Genomic DNA, 13,761 nt, shown 5'->3' with positions numbered 1-13,761 from the left:
TTCTTAAAGAAAAAGTCACATGGACCACCTTTCTTCTTTCGGGAGTAAGTTCTATTGTTATCCGAGGCATGTTGAGCCGCTGTGCAATCGTTACGTTGGACAATTGCGTTTGTGGTAAAATATTTACATGGGAACTAAGATAGGGGATTTCCCTGCATTTGGTGAAATTATAAATGTCATATTTTATATTTGAAATTACCCAATACCCTGCAGGTGTCTAGCTCCGTTTAAAAAAAAAAAGAAATTCATCTAATTTACTGCTGTTGATGTCTCCCTTTCGATCTTGCCTGCACTTCATCCTTATCGCCGTGGCAGCCCTGCACAAACACATGGCATCTTGGCACTCCAGATTGATGCTTGAGCTGGAGTTAACCCCCCCCCCCCCCCTTTTTTTTTTTTTTGTCAGTGGCCATCTTTTTCTATCGCATAAATAACATTCTTGTCACTGTTTGTATGCGTCAACTGTTCTGTAACTACAGTGGTACCTCAAACGTAATCTTTTATTTGTAACACTTACAAATTTTATAATTTATCCGTGAAGAAATATTTTAATATAATAAATGATTTAAAGACCCAAACGGAATTTGATTTGTGCTTGGCTGAGGTCAAAGTGCTCAATTTTGAACGCGGGTGTGGCACTTTTCACTTTCCGTGAAGCTTTGACCATGATATTTCCCTAATGAAGTGGCCTGTGATTAGGTACACCTGAAAATGGCAGTGTACCTAATGGAGTGTCCGAATGACGTCACAGATCAAACAGCATTTTAGGAGGTGAGGGCGGGTGTGGCACTTTTGTCTTTCACTTAAGCTTTATCCCTAATAAAGTGGCCTGTGGTTAGGTGACTGATTCACAATTTGGTTTTGTCTGATATCAGAGATTAAATAAAGAAAACCAACTGGCTGATTGATTTGTTTTAATTGAGAGAAAAAAAAACATCAGCAAAAGCATTTCACTAACTGACCAGGAGATGGCGACAGCGCGGCATCTGAAGACCATGGATCGTTCTGCTATGCCGGTTTAAAAAAAAAAAAAAAAACGTAATTAGCTAGGGGTCAAAGGTCAAAGTTTACGGTTCAAAGTTCACCCAGGGGTCAAAGGTCGGTTCAAAGTTCACGGGGTCATGTGCACATTTTCGATTTTTAAAGTTCAGTTTTCAAAGGTCACCCAGGGGTCACCACGGGGTCACCACGGGGTCACCACGGGGTCACCGCGGGTCACCGCGGGTCACCACGGGTTCAAAGTTCAGGGTTCACTTTTTTTTTTTTTTTTTTTTTAGGTTAACCTTTATTTAACCCAGTGCTTCTCAATTATTTTCTGTTACGCCCCCCCCAGCAAGAAGAAAACTATTCGCGCCCCCCCTCCCCACCGTGACTATCCTAACTTGTCTTGTAAGTCGTAAAATGTTGCACTGTCGCAAACGTGACAGAAGTAACAATGAGAGCGCCACTGCCCCCTGCTGTAGTAAACGCGCAATTACACTTTATTCTAGTACTGCCAAAAAAAAAGCCTGTTCCCCAGGGTCACACGCGCCCCCCCAGGAATAGCACGCGCCCCCCAAGGGGGGCGCGCCCCACTATTTGAGAAGCACTGGCCTAGGTGACTGATTCACAATTTGGTTTTGTCTGATATCAGAGATTAAATAAAGAAAACCAACTGGCTGATTGATTTGTTTTAATTGAGAGAAAAAAAAACATCAGCAAAAGCATTTCACTAACTGACCAGGAGATGGCGACAGCGCGGCATCTGAAGACCATGGATCGTTCTGCTATGGCTCATACTGGGATTTGAACGTGAGTCGCTGGGGGGGTGGGGGGACATCCAGAACATTAACCACTACACTATGGAACCCTCGCTCATATTGTATGGAAAATACATGGTTTTAGAGGGTTAGGGTTAGCAACTCTGCTGCAAATTTTTCCATAATAAAATACTTGAGGTTCAGCAGTCCATGTGAAAAATGGTCCCAAGTCACCCACGGACCGGTACCGGTCCGCGGCCCAGTAGTTGGGGACCTCCGGGTTAGTGGATCGCTAGTTAGTGGTTAGTGCATGGTGAACCTAACATTATTTTAGCATCCATGTGGACAGCAAAATAGGAAACACACAGAGGGCTCCACTGTTCATATAACAACCACTTTTATACCCGAATTGTCAATGTGGACATTAACATGAACAATTAAGCACTGAGGGGTGGCAATGCTCTTTGGCTTATCGCCACGTACAAAATATACAAAATATTTACAAATAAAAAATGGTACAAGAATGAATCAGTAATCAACAGAAAATAATTTTGAGCCAAAACAATAGCATTGTGTATAATTCACATCCATTTCTCCATTGGAGATTTAAGAGCAGAGCATTATGGCTCAAACATTTGAAGCTGAACCTAGTCGTTCTGTGCGTTGAAACATGAGGTCAAGTGAAGAAAAACCCCAAGGCACAAACAGAGAGAAATTCCATAAATCATTCTTTTCTTCATAGTCGTTGCTGATTAGCTGAGTTTTTACAGTAGTCCGGTCTTTTAAGATGTTTCCAGTCCGCTTCACTCTCGCAGCGTTTCACCTTGCAGAAGAAGTGCTTGATGAGAGACTTCGCTTCTGTTTTCACTGTGGGCCAACGGAGACAGATGAGAAAAAGCAAACGTTCATAAGTGGGATATTCATAAAGTTGCAAAAAGGCACAGGGTTATGACAAAAAAACAGTACAGTGATCATTAATAATCGTTTTACCTTGTCCCTTTTTAAGAGTCCCCCCCTCTGCAAGAAGGTGGGACAAATAGCGAGCGAAGGACTTGAAGAGGTCCTACCGACAAAAAAAGGAGGACATGGTTGAGTTAGCGCAAGGTTCCTTAAAGGAATCGTAGACTTGCTGAAGAACTTGCTCATCTGGCACACCTTGCTGGCAAACTTCCCCCGAGTGTAAAAAGGGTCCAAGTAGCGGACCACCACGTCAGCCGCCTCTTTCAGCGTCACAGTCTCCGTTGGCTCCTTCACGGTTCTCTTCCGCACGTCGCTCTTGTCCACCAGACGGCTTCGTTTTGCCGGAGGAGGCTGCTCTGGTATTGCTTCTTCAGCGTGGGCCTGTTTGGCAAAGTTAGATAATCAGAGTGGGACAAGCGTTTTAAAACCTGACGGAGACGTACCTCTTGTGTCGCGGCTGCGTTGTGCTCTTCTGTTGTGTTATGTCCGAGTGGATTCAGTTGCAACGTTTGTTCATCACTGAATTCATCTATGACTATGACTCCAAGTCTGCTCTGTGCTGGCATCACATCCCCAATAACTGGCTCAATAGCACCACCTTCAGGAGAGTTCTGCTGTGGGTCAAGGTCTTCATCTGAAATCACGATACTGGTCTCCACCTCTTGGCTTTCCTTAATTGTTTGAGACTTGGCAAAATAGTGAGAAATGCTGTGAGAATGTTTTGCAGCTTCCTCCAGTTTCTGCTGCTTCTTGCTCCAGGTTCTCTTTGTGGGGCTGCTCAAGGAGGCAGAGTCGGCGGAGTTTGTCCTCGCTCGGATGGATGACGTCACAGGCGATGGTTTGTCACACCGATTGCTGAGCAGACTCCGTTGAATCCCTCCAACTGAGCCACCGTTTGGTGTTTCCTGGACAGACGCGTTGTCCGCCGCCGAGCCTCTCGGCTGTTGTTTTTCAGCTAGTGGGTTGGATGAGCCAGTATAACCTGCTCCAACTCTCTTTCGCTTCATCTGGAAGAATGGCAAGAAAGGGATTACAGGTGAATTTAGTGTGTGAGATGCTCCAACTCACTGAGTAGACTTCCGATGCAGATTTGAACCCATGCAGGTCTCCGGAAAAGGAAGTAGAAGCTTTGTCTTCCTGTTTTAGCGTGGTCTCGCTACCAACGATGGTCTTCTCCACGTCTCTTACGGCTGGTGCTTTCTTCAACTCGGACACCTCGATTGCAAAGTGATAGTTGTCAAGTCTCGTCCAAACCTTCTTTTATAAATATAAAGCAACGTAAGGATGTAGGTGTGCATGAAACCTTCTTTAGTATTGCCGCTTTGTACAAGTTAGACGACTTGCTTCTCTTGAACACCTCATGTTCAATATCCACAGCTAAAGACAGACCACTGCAGTGAAAAGAGATAGAGGACAATTCATTATAATGAATACATTTATAATATTGCTTTTTGCTTTTTATACCCAAAAGAGTCGTCTGCCCCCTGGTGGTCATACAGTGCCTCTTGCAAGAGTGTCAGGCAGTGCTCTCTAGCCTGAAATACAATTTTCATGACTGAATATTGTCCTTGAACAGAAGACTGAACAATAAAAAAAAAAATACATATAATAATGTCCCGCCAACCTAAATATTAGCTTTAACATTACAGCTCCAGCAATTATATGATTTAAAAGTCAGTTACATGCCCCCAAAAGCAGTGGAAGACTAAAACACAGTTGTATTTTTATTTGGCTACATTTGTTTGCAATCAACATCTCAATCTCACAACTTCCGACACATGAGTCAGTGAATTCCAGCAACGATGCTAATTAATGCCATAGCTGTGCGGAATGTGTTTGTGGTGTACCTTTACGGGGAGCTTGGGGATCCGCTGACTGTTTGCCTCTTTCAGTGGGCAGTCGGCATCTACAGCAGGATTACCAGAACGTGACAAATGAGCCTGAGGGGTCCTCTTAATAACAATAATAATAATAATTTACCTGGAGGAATAAAGTCATCGTTCCCTTTGCCATGTCCCTAAAAATAAAACAAACTATGAGATGAATGCAGATAATTAAATGCAAAAACGGCCGACTCACATATCCACTGTCAAATATTGTCTAATATTATTAGTAATTAATTAATATCGCTGTCCGATGTATCATGAATCAAGTGCCCACAAGTTGCAAACTGTCCGAGCCAGCTTCAGTTGTTAATATTTTTTTTTTCTCCGTTTACCACAGCTGGCTTCAGTTAAGGGGCCCTAAAATGCCAACAGCCGCTGAACACGTGTTGAGAAGCAAAACACATACACTCCACACACAGACAATTCCAGGATGGGATCCTGCAAACATGTTTGTACGTAGCTGCTTCTCCATTACCTTCCTTATGCTCATCTGCTTCCTGAAGAGATCAGAGAATTCCTTTTTCCTCTTGTCGTCGTCGTCATTAACGGTTTCAGCGATTTCGTCATACCTAAGAGGTGCACACAATGTCACCAAATCAAATGCATAAAAATCAATATCACCCAAGTCCACCTACCTCTCAAAGCCATATCCCTTCCTTCCTCCTCCGTAAAGCTCTTGATCGAACCCGAACGGTTTCTTTGGTTCTTTGCTCGGAGCGGCGATGCTGGTGCTGTAAGCCGCTTCCAGCTGAGCTCGCACGCCTTTCGGGTTGGAGCAATAGTCGCAAGCACCCGCGCAGTCCGGCGGCTGGTCCCCGAAAAATTTGGAAATGGTAGCATGGCGGCAACTAATGGGAAGACAGGAAACATATTGAAGAGTTAATACAATTCGGACCTGCTTTGAGAGTTTGTTTACATTGGTCAATCTGAAACACAAAGAGCGTAATGAATTCTTTTTTTTATTTTTTTTTTTTATAAATGCCGTCTTTGTTTTCTTCCCATTCCACTCAACATTCCATTGTAACGTGGGACTGACTTTGGGACAATTGACAACAGGCAGTTTAGCTCCGCCTCCATACTGCTTTGGAGTGACGTTGCGCTACCAAGTGGGGAGAAAAACCAAAACAAAAAAACACTTCAATCAAAATTGAAAGACAGCTCAAGTACATTTCTTGGAGCAATAACTAATATTTATTCGTAAAAAGTCTTACTACAAGTTTTCCCAAAATTCCCTGAACTTTGAATTAAGGAAAAACAGGCAGCACGTGTTGTGTAACAGGCGCTCTTCACACAGCGCACACGCACACATAAACAAAGGCGGTGCTGGGAGCCACTTCAACATGCAGACTACCTTGCGAGAAAGCGGGACGCTGTTAACAAAGCCATGAAAAAAACGAGAAAACGCTGAGGAGGTGGGGAAAGAGAGACGCAGACAAAAAGACTCCGCTTCTCCCTGCTTGGACTGAAAAACAGCTTCGGAAGAAAACAAACTACAGTGAGTCGTATTCTACTCACAATTAAAACTAAAGTAGGTGAAGCTTCTGTGAATTTCTCCTTGCAGATATAATTGCTCTCTCCTGAGATCAGTATGAGGGCTAATTTTACGCAGCACCTGAGGAATTCTGGATGATGAGGTTCTTGTGCCAGCGGGAAAAAAATAAATAACACTCAGGTAAGAATGTCTGGGAGAATTGTCATGTCGTCAACTTGTCTGCTCACGACTGATTTGGGGCTTTTGAAGAATGTTTTGCTCTCTCACAACGAGAATCTCACTCCCCCCCCCCCCTTTTTTTTTTTTATATCTACGATGACAGAGAAGGAAAGTAAACAACCTGGATTTGAAGCAAACTATTTGTAAGCATTCCTTTGTTTCTCTCATTAGGATGGACCCCAAAGAGCAAGCAGTGAGTCTTCTGAGCAAGATTTGGGCCAAGCTGCAGAATTTGCCCGATGCCGACCCCGTCGATCTGGGAGCTTTCTTCATCCTCTTAACGTTCATCTGTGAGTCTCCGCTCTCAGGTGTGAATAAGAATTTGGATTGTAGTCAAGCTGATTGTTTATTTGCTCTCCTGCAGTGGTGGTTGTTGCCATGGCCGTCCTGATCTGCACGACATATTGTTGCTGTTGTCGCAAGGCTAAAAAGGAGGGGACTAACCTTTGACTATCTAAACGACACCCAGCTATTATGTGCACTACTTATCCTCATTAAGTTACTTTCAATCGCTCGTAAAACTTAAAAACTGGTTGCCTATCACGCCTCAGCAAGACGACCTGTTTGCAAATGTGGCCAGGCTGGGTGTGTCCGAGGAGCGAGAAGAAGCCCAGCCCTCTTTAACAACTCAACTGACAGCGATGTCCTAACTTAGTGCCAAGCCACTTGATGGAGCTGACTGTCAGGACAATCGACATTCCTTGAATTAAATGTCTCCAACAACATCGGTCCTGGTTGGAGGACAGGACACATCCAAACCATTATTTAACATGTTTACTCTATGTCTTTTCTAAGATGGGCCAATAGACATGGCGATTGAAATGAACATGCCTTTTTTATATTTCAAAACCCAATTTATATTTTACTGTCTGCTTTTACCTCATTTGTAAATAATGCTGATAATTGTACTGAGCTGCTGTTAGAGGACAGCCTCAAACTAAAATTTTTGCTCATTGAGTGGTCAAGTCTGCTCTCTGCTGTACATAAAAGGGAATGAAACCAATTTCGGACTAAATCTTCTGCAGCATTAATGAGGAAGTTAACCCAAGATATTCTTTGTAAAGATTGTCGGAGACTGTCCTGAGCCGTAATTGGCAGACAACATATTATCCGAAAGAAAATGTGGGGGTGTGGACATTTACTGGAATAAAAGGGTATGAGCCAGTAGACAATGTGACATCATCACTTACCTTTCCTGCTCACAAAAACGAACCATGGCGTCGAAGTCTGCTATGGCCGTGTTGTCGGATTCCTTTGCATAACCTCGTTTGTTCTGCAGGTTTTAAATGATGGTGAAAATATGGTGTCATGAATAAAAGTTCAGCTTCTCTCTTTTTTTTTTTGTTTTTTTTTAACTGCAATATTAATCACTGCTATACTGACCCTTTTCCGTGTCACCTCCTGATTGATGAGGAACAGAATTTGATCCTTATCTTTCCGGGAGTAGTAAATGCGACAAAGGGACGGCAGTCCATCTCTGCCTGCTCGTCCAGATTCTTGGTAGTAGCTGGCCATGGATTTTGCCAGGTTCCAATGGGCGACAAACCTGTGATAATAATGGACAGGGAAACGAAGCTATAGCTAACAAACCAAAAACAAAATACTCAACCTACAGATTTACTGCTTTACCTTACATTGGCCTTGTCAACACCCATACCAAAACTGATGGTGGCTACAATAACCACCACTTTTCCAGCCATCCAGTCAGCCTGGGCCTCTGTACGATCTCCTGGCTTCAGACCTGAAAATAAAAAAAAATAATAACTCACAACTTAAGTCTCTGCATGCCACCCACAGTGGAAGACTTACCAGCATGATAAGGCTTTGCCAGGACACCGAGTTTGGTAAGCTGGTAGGCTACAGTTTCACAACCTTCTCTTGTCCGACAGTAGACAATACCACAACCCTGTCCGAAAACATAAGTCAGGTTTCTGCAGGACCAAATGCATTAATTTCCTAAATCATGCCCTCTTATTATTTGGACCATTATTATTATGTAAGGGAAATATAGTTTCAACGTAAGCTCATGTGCAGCATGGGTGATGAAGAGTACAGCTATACTGGAAATGTCTATGTGTGTGTATTGACTGATTGATTGAATATTTATTGATCCCCAAGGGTGGGGAACTTCGGGCCCCAGCAGTATCCATACCACAGAGTGGGTATACAAAAGACACACAGATGGCATGAGCGGAAAAGGAAAATAAGTAACAGCAGCCAACCAGCACCCCCAATACAAGAGAACACCCCAAAACACACAAAATTGCCTCCACGGAGTCCATCGACAGGTGTAAGGGCAGTCCAGTTCAACGGCGCCCAATGGCCCGTGGTCGTGAATCGGTGAAAACACCACAAAGCAGGCAAACGTGTGAGCAGCGTCCCGGGCACCCAGCCGGGCGGGGCACGTGCAGATGGTCACCACGGGGCTAGCATGGTGAAAGTCGTTGGTACCGACGAGCACGAGGGAGCGGACTCCCCACAGGGGTTGCGAATGAATGAATTAACTACCAACCTGTGCTTTTGAGACACCACCACCAAGTGCCTTTTTAATGAAAGCATGGAGATGATCATAGGGTTTCGGAAGAATCTCACTGAAGATGACGTCATAGTGCAAATTACTGCGAAAAACTGGCGTTGTAAAAGACAGCGGCTGATGCAGCTTCAGGGACTGAGCAATGTCCTCTTGGACCTTTTTAGGAGCTGTTGCTGTAAGCGCTATGCAGGGAATGCCTGGCAAGCGAGCACGCAGTTCGCCCAGTTTGAGGTAGTCTGGTCTGAAATCATGACCCCATTGGGAGACGCAGTGAGCCTCATCCACTGCCAGGTAGGACAGCAAGCCCCGGGAGCACAGGTCAGTCAGGTAAGGCTGGAATGATGGAGAAGCTACCATCTCTGGTGTAATGTAGAGTAGCTTGAGCTTTGGGTTTGCACTTTGCAAATCGGTAAGAATCAACCGACGCTCACCTACTGCGAGCTTAGAGTTGATGGAGCAAGCAGGGATGTTTAGAGCTCTCAAGTGATCCACTTGATCCTGGAAAGAAAATATGAAAACAGTGGTGAGTGGGAAAATAATTCTAGCAGATTTATTGAAATGTGGATGATGAAACCAAACTGACCTGAATAAGAGCAATTAAAGGTGAGATAACCAGAGTGATGCCTGGAGCCAATACAGCAGGTAACTGGAAACACAGGGACTTTCCTGCCCCAGTCGGCATGCACACAAACACATCCCTGTCGCCTACAGGAAGAGGCACATTTAATCATTCTAAGAACAACTTGACACAAATATTTCATACCCATCGTTATGCTTTGAGAAACGATGCAATTCCCCCCTTTGTATTGCAAGGGCTAATATCGAGCAGAGATTACTTCACAACTTGAGTTTTAACTTACCTCGAATAACTGCATTGATAACATTTTCCTGCACTTTAGACCTGAAGCCGTCGAACCCAAAATGGGTATTTAAAGCTTGTTTTAATGTTATTGTCGTGGCTCGCGTCTCCATTAGCACAACACGGTGGCAGCGTCGCACATTGATGACATCATAGCTGATCTATGTTTAACCTATTATTTTTTTAAGGGTATTTTTCCGAATCGGTGAAGGATTTAAATTAAATCATTCTAGTAATTAAAAAAATAATCACGGGACTTTATAATGAATAAAAAAAAATTGTGGCAACAAAAAATAATCAAGCGTTTTGATTACACTGGTCAACAGGTATTTTCAACGCTGATTTAAAATGTCTTTACTTATCCCCACTCTGACTTTTAGATATGCTTTTTGACAGCATGGTGAAACAACTGCAATCTGTTTACGTAAACAAGAGACGGTATCATCATCATTAACTTTTTTTTTTATTCAGTGTATGATGACAATTACAGTACATGACAATGTAGATAGTACAGTTCTCCTTCCAAACACCAAGTATGTGAGCACACCTTTTAATTTGGAGGAAAGAGAGTAGCAGCAGCACAGAGAGTGGTCACGCCTTGAAACTATTTGAAAGCACAAGAATGTCAGGATCGCTGATCCCTCCCAGTGATTTGAATAACCTTGTCACCTTTTTATTCCTTAATATGATACCTGCTGGAGATGTTGAAGGAAAAGTTGTCCAGGTACGAAATCAACCCCACAGGCAGGATGTGGCGCAGAGACATTGGGGATTGGCGTCAAGGGTCCTTATCACCAGATCATTAATGATCTCCACTGTGCCAAACAGTGGGAAGAGCTTCTCATGGAAGCGCTCATTATAAGTATAGATGTGGGCACGCCGGTCCACGTCATAGAAGGACAGCTGGCCGCCTTCGTAGTCGAGGTAGATACCCACTTTTCGAGGGATGAGGCCCGCCGGCAGTGCAGTGAAGGGCACGGTGAGTGCCTTAAGCTCAGTGCCTCTCTCCAAACGCAGGGTCAGATAACCCGTGTCGGTGTTGAGGGACTTGAAGCCTTTCCTAAGAGCGGACTCCTTGGCCACGCCCAGCCGCCAGTCTCGCTCACCCACCTCCGCCTCCCAGTAATGGCGGCCCGATTCATAGCCTACCAAACCAACAGCGCACCACCAGCCATCAAAGCGCTGGTGGTAGTTGGGAATATCTTTCCTCTCAAATCCACAACGCATCCTCTTATCATCACCAGAGATGAGAAGATCAGGATTGGCTGTATCTTGGTTCAGAGTCACTTCGACTGACACAAGACATACAATTCTTATATTAACAGCAAGATAGGCTGGGTAAGGTTTACAGTGATAGAAACACTGATAGAATTAACACTCTACCTGCAGCGTTTGTGATCCAATCCCACACTGCCCAAAAAAACAAAAAAAAGAGAATTTTATGCATGTGAATTGATGCAGTTTGAGCATTTGAGGTGGTGTTCTAATAATAAAAGGCCACTGACCTGGCTGAGGAACGTAAGACAGAGCACCTGAAACAAAATAAATGCAACAAATTAAAAGCTGGGATAATAATCATTCAATATATATTTCTTACTCAAATATTAAATATAATATTTTGGTTTTACCAATTTCTGTTTTCTGCTTCCAGATCAACCACTTCTGCGGTATGATATCCTGAAGTTACAAAATATAAGCTCAGTCCTTGCTGGGGATGCTTATCCATTTAAAGATATACAGACCTTTTCTGAATCCTGCAGCATCACAGTCCACATGAGTAGCTCCATGGCACTCAGAAGGTTTGGCACACGGCCCCAACGCCAGGCTGATCTTAAGTCCTCTAGGATGTTTGCCACTGTTTCTCCAGGCTGAATGCTTTGCTACATAGCAATCAATAATAATGGTTAATTTCTGTGAAGGGGGGGGGGGGGGGTATCTAACTATGGGAGGATCCCACTGCTTGCCTCAGGCTGAGCTCTCAGTACTTTCATCCATTCAAGGAGGCCTAACTTGGCCTTCTGCATGTCCTGCTGCTCAGAGAGATCACACTTTTTGTCACAATCAGTTTCTGGCCAGCCATCGGTCTGCAAGGCCCTCTCCTGTGGATAAAAAAAAGTAGCCCAGAAGCAATCCACCAATCCTGATGGACACGTTCTCATATTGCAATGTACATTTTACCCAGACAAGTACCTTTTTTTCAAACATAGAAGCCCACTCAAGAATAAAGAACCAGCAGAGAGGAGTTGGCCAGATCTCATGCTGGTTCCAGATGAGCTCCAGGACTGATGAATCCTTCATTGAGCACAACAGAGAAACAAATCAGTGGTGGCTTTGGTGAAGATCTATTTGCCAAAAATAGTATTTTGATTTAATATGTGATTTTATGAATGAACACGTAGTAATTAATAATAGTTATCATAGTAATCATAGAAAATATAACACAAAAAATATAGCTGTGAATGATTGATATAGCCAAAGCGATAAAACTACACAATGATTTATTGTTTTTGCACCTTTGAAATATGTTGTCACACATTGCCTGTAATTACTATGTTCGGTACATACAGTACGCTTAATTGCACCTGGCATACTCGACCAAGATCTCTCGCCAGTTGAATAATCAATAGCTGGTCTTCATCCAAGTTGTCCGTCATCTTCTTTTTCTTAGATTTCACATTTGATGCCTAAGAAAAAGCTCAGGATTAATTGAGACTTATCTAACACACACTAGCACCAGTATGTTTTTACAGTTACTAGTGTTTGTGTTTTATCAAGGTGCAAGTTAGTGGGAAAAAAATCAAGTTAAGCAGCCTTATCGTGTCAATAAGAAGTGTTTTGCTTGACTGTGTTGTCATTGCTGCCTTACATTCAAGTCAAACTGGAAAGGAAGCATTAAGGATTCTGATTGTAATGATACTTGTCAGCAGAGAACAAAACTAGGATTTGTGCCATGTTACACCTTGTCACTTCATTTCACTACCTTGTCACTTGAGATGCAAAAACGCCTTCTCTTTTTTTTTTTTTTTTTTTTTAAAAGTCAACTGGCATGCAATGCATTGAACTTAAACTGCAATGAAAGCACCATTTTGCAGTTTTAAATCGAAATCCAAAACTAACACTTGCTTGATTGGATGTATGTTTAGTTTTGAATTGTCATAAAAATATTTTAGTAGTATGCAATTGTGTTGTCATGGTTCTATCGGAGTGTGGGTTTTAGTTTGTGAAATCCAATTATAAGTTACCAAACAGGGTTAAGCATCAAGGTGACCCATGAGCCCAAAACAAATCCAGTTTACATATTAAACACTGGTGCACCTTGTGAACTTGCCTTACCTTTACTTGAACGGCGATGTTTTTGATAGGTTCCACCATGAAGTGAAAGCATTGCAACATCTTGGTTCTCAGTGATGGGAGACGCACACCAAAGATTCGTAATGTGACGATGCTGAAAGAAAATACAGAAATATATATTGGCATATATATTTTTTTGAGAAATCAATCAAATTCGGAAATGCTCGGATTAAAAACACATAATTCTTGTTAATGTGGTAGGAATTACGGTGCATCTTTGTTTTCCGTGCCCGAGCGAAGATTGCAACGTCAACGCACTTCACTATTTCACTGCACCAAATGCGCAGTTTAAAAAAAATGCAATTCCTGCAATGCAATGCAATATAAGACTTGCACAAATGACATTTACGATGCAAATTAGGTAGTAAAACACAAATAACTTACCTGTCTTGACGCACAGCAAGTGAAGCAGCTTCCTAACCTCGCCCGAAAGATGAGGAGTTGCACGATTTTAAAGTCCGTCGACTGTGCTGCAGCGAATATCCTTGTTTACACTTACTGACACTGCTCTTCGGAGAACTTCGGCTTTTTCCGTCGATTTCCGACCCGACTGTGGGCGCAGACGGCAGCCATTTTTGTGAGGTCGCCACCGGGACTGTGCCAGTATTGTACTAATTTAAAAGTATATGTGAATATGTATTATATTTTCTCATCCCCCTAATTATCCCTGTTCCAAATGGGACAGAAAATGTTTTGGAATGACCAATTCATCTTGTTGTCCC

The 13,761-nt window shown here is 43.0% G+C and overlaps 2 protein-coding genes and 1 long non-coding RNA gene across 4 annotated transcripts; 1 reads left to right on the top strand and 2 right to left on the bottom strand.

The window, feature by feature from the left end:
• Positions 1-2,119: 2,119 nt before the first annotated feature.
• recql5 (RecQ helicase-like 5) lies at positions 2,120-9,852 on the bottom strand. Of its 2 annotated transcripts, XM_061303467.1 has the most exons (19): positions 9,690-9,852; positions 9,413-9,534; positions 9,261-9,327; positions 8,809-9,188; positions 8,106-8,202; positions 7,926-8,037; positions 7,680-7,842; positions 7,487-7,569; positions 5,221-5,433; positions 5,061-5,154; positions 4,680-4,716; positions 4,547-4,605; positions 4,164-4,234; positions 4,003-4,090; positions 3,768-3,914; positions 3,143-3,706; positions 2,895-3,080; positions 2,730-2,802; positions 2,120-2,606 (listed from the first exon to the last, which is right to left on the bottom strand). In XM_061303467.1, the coding sequence occupies exons 1-19, from the start codon at positions 9,799-9,801 to the stop codon at positions 2,476-2,478; spliced, it is 2,799 nt and encodes a 932-aa protein (XP_061159451.1). In that variant the 5' UTR covers positions 9,802-9,852; the 3' UTR covers positions 2,120-2,475. The 2 variants fall into 2 exon arrangements, with proteins under 2 accessions (XP_061159451.1, XP_061159450.1); XM_061303466.1 differs by having other exon boundaries at positions 8,809-9,327.
• On the top strand, positions 5,714-7,631 carry LOC133170490 (uncharacterized). The gene is made up of 4 exons (XR_009718588.1): positions 5,714-6,080; positions 6,147-6,257; positions 6,468-6,586; positions 6,661-7,631. It is a non-coding gene; the product is annotated as an uncharacterized LOC133170490 (long non-coding RNA).
• Positions 9,853-10,129: 277 nt separating the features above from the next.
• si:ch211-120g10.1 (E3 ubiquitin-protein ligase TRIM21) lies at positions 10,130-13,573 on the bottom strand. Its single transcript, XM_061302888.1, has 10 exons — positions 13,424-13,573; positions 13,022-13,133; positions 12,271-12,372; positions 11,879-11,980; positions 11,653-11,787; positions 11,431-11,568; positions 11,317-11,365; positions 11,194-11,220; positions 11,072-11,098; positions 10,130-10,980 (listed from the first exon to the last, which is right to left on the bottom strand). Exons 2-10 carry the CDS (start codon positions 13,079-13,081, stop codon positions 10,421-10,423), a joined length of 1,200 nt encoding a protein of 399 aa, XP_061158872.1. The 5' UTR covers positions 13,082-13,133; positions 13,424-13,573; the 3' UTR covers positions 10,130-10,420.
• Positions 13,574-13,761: the final 188 nt, after the last annotated feature.

Source organism: Syngnathus typhle, linkage group LG17, assembly GCF_033458585.1.
Source record: "Syngnathus typhle isolate RoL2023-S1 ecotype Sweden linkage group LG17, RoL_Styp_1.0, whole genome shotgun sequence".
NCBI classification, from domain to species: domain Eukaryota; kingdom Metazoa; phylum Chordata; class Actinopteri; order Syngnathiformes; family Syngnathidae; genus Syngnathus; species Syngnathus typhle.
This window is presented reverse-complemented; position numbering and strand designations above follow the sequence as displayed.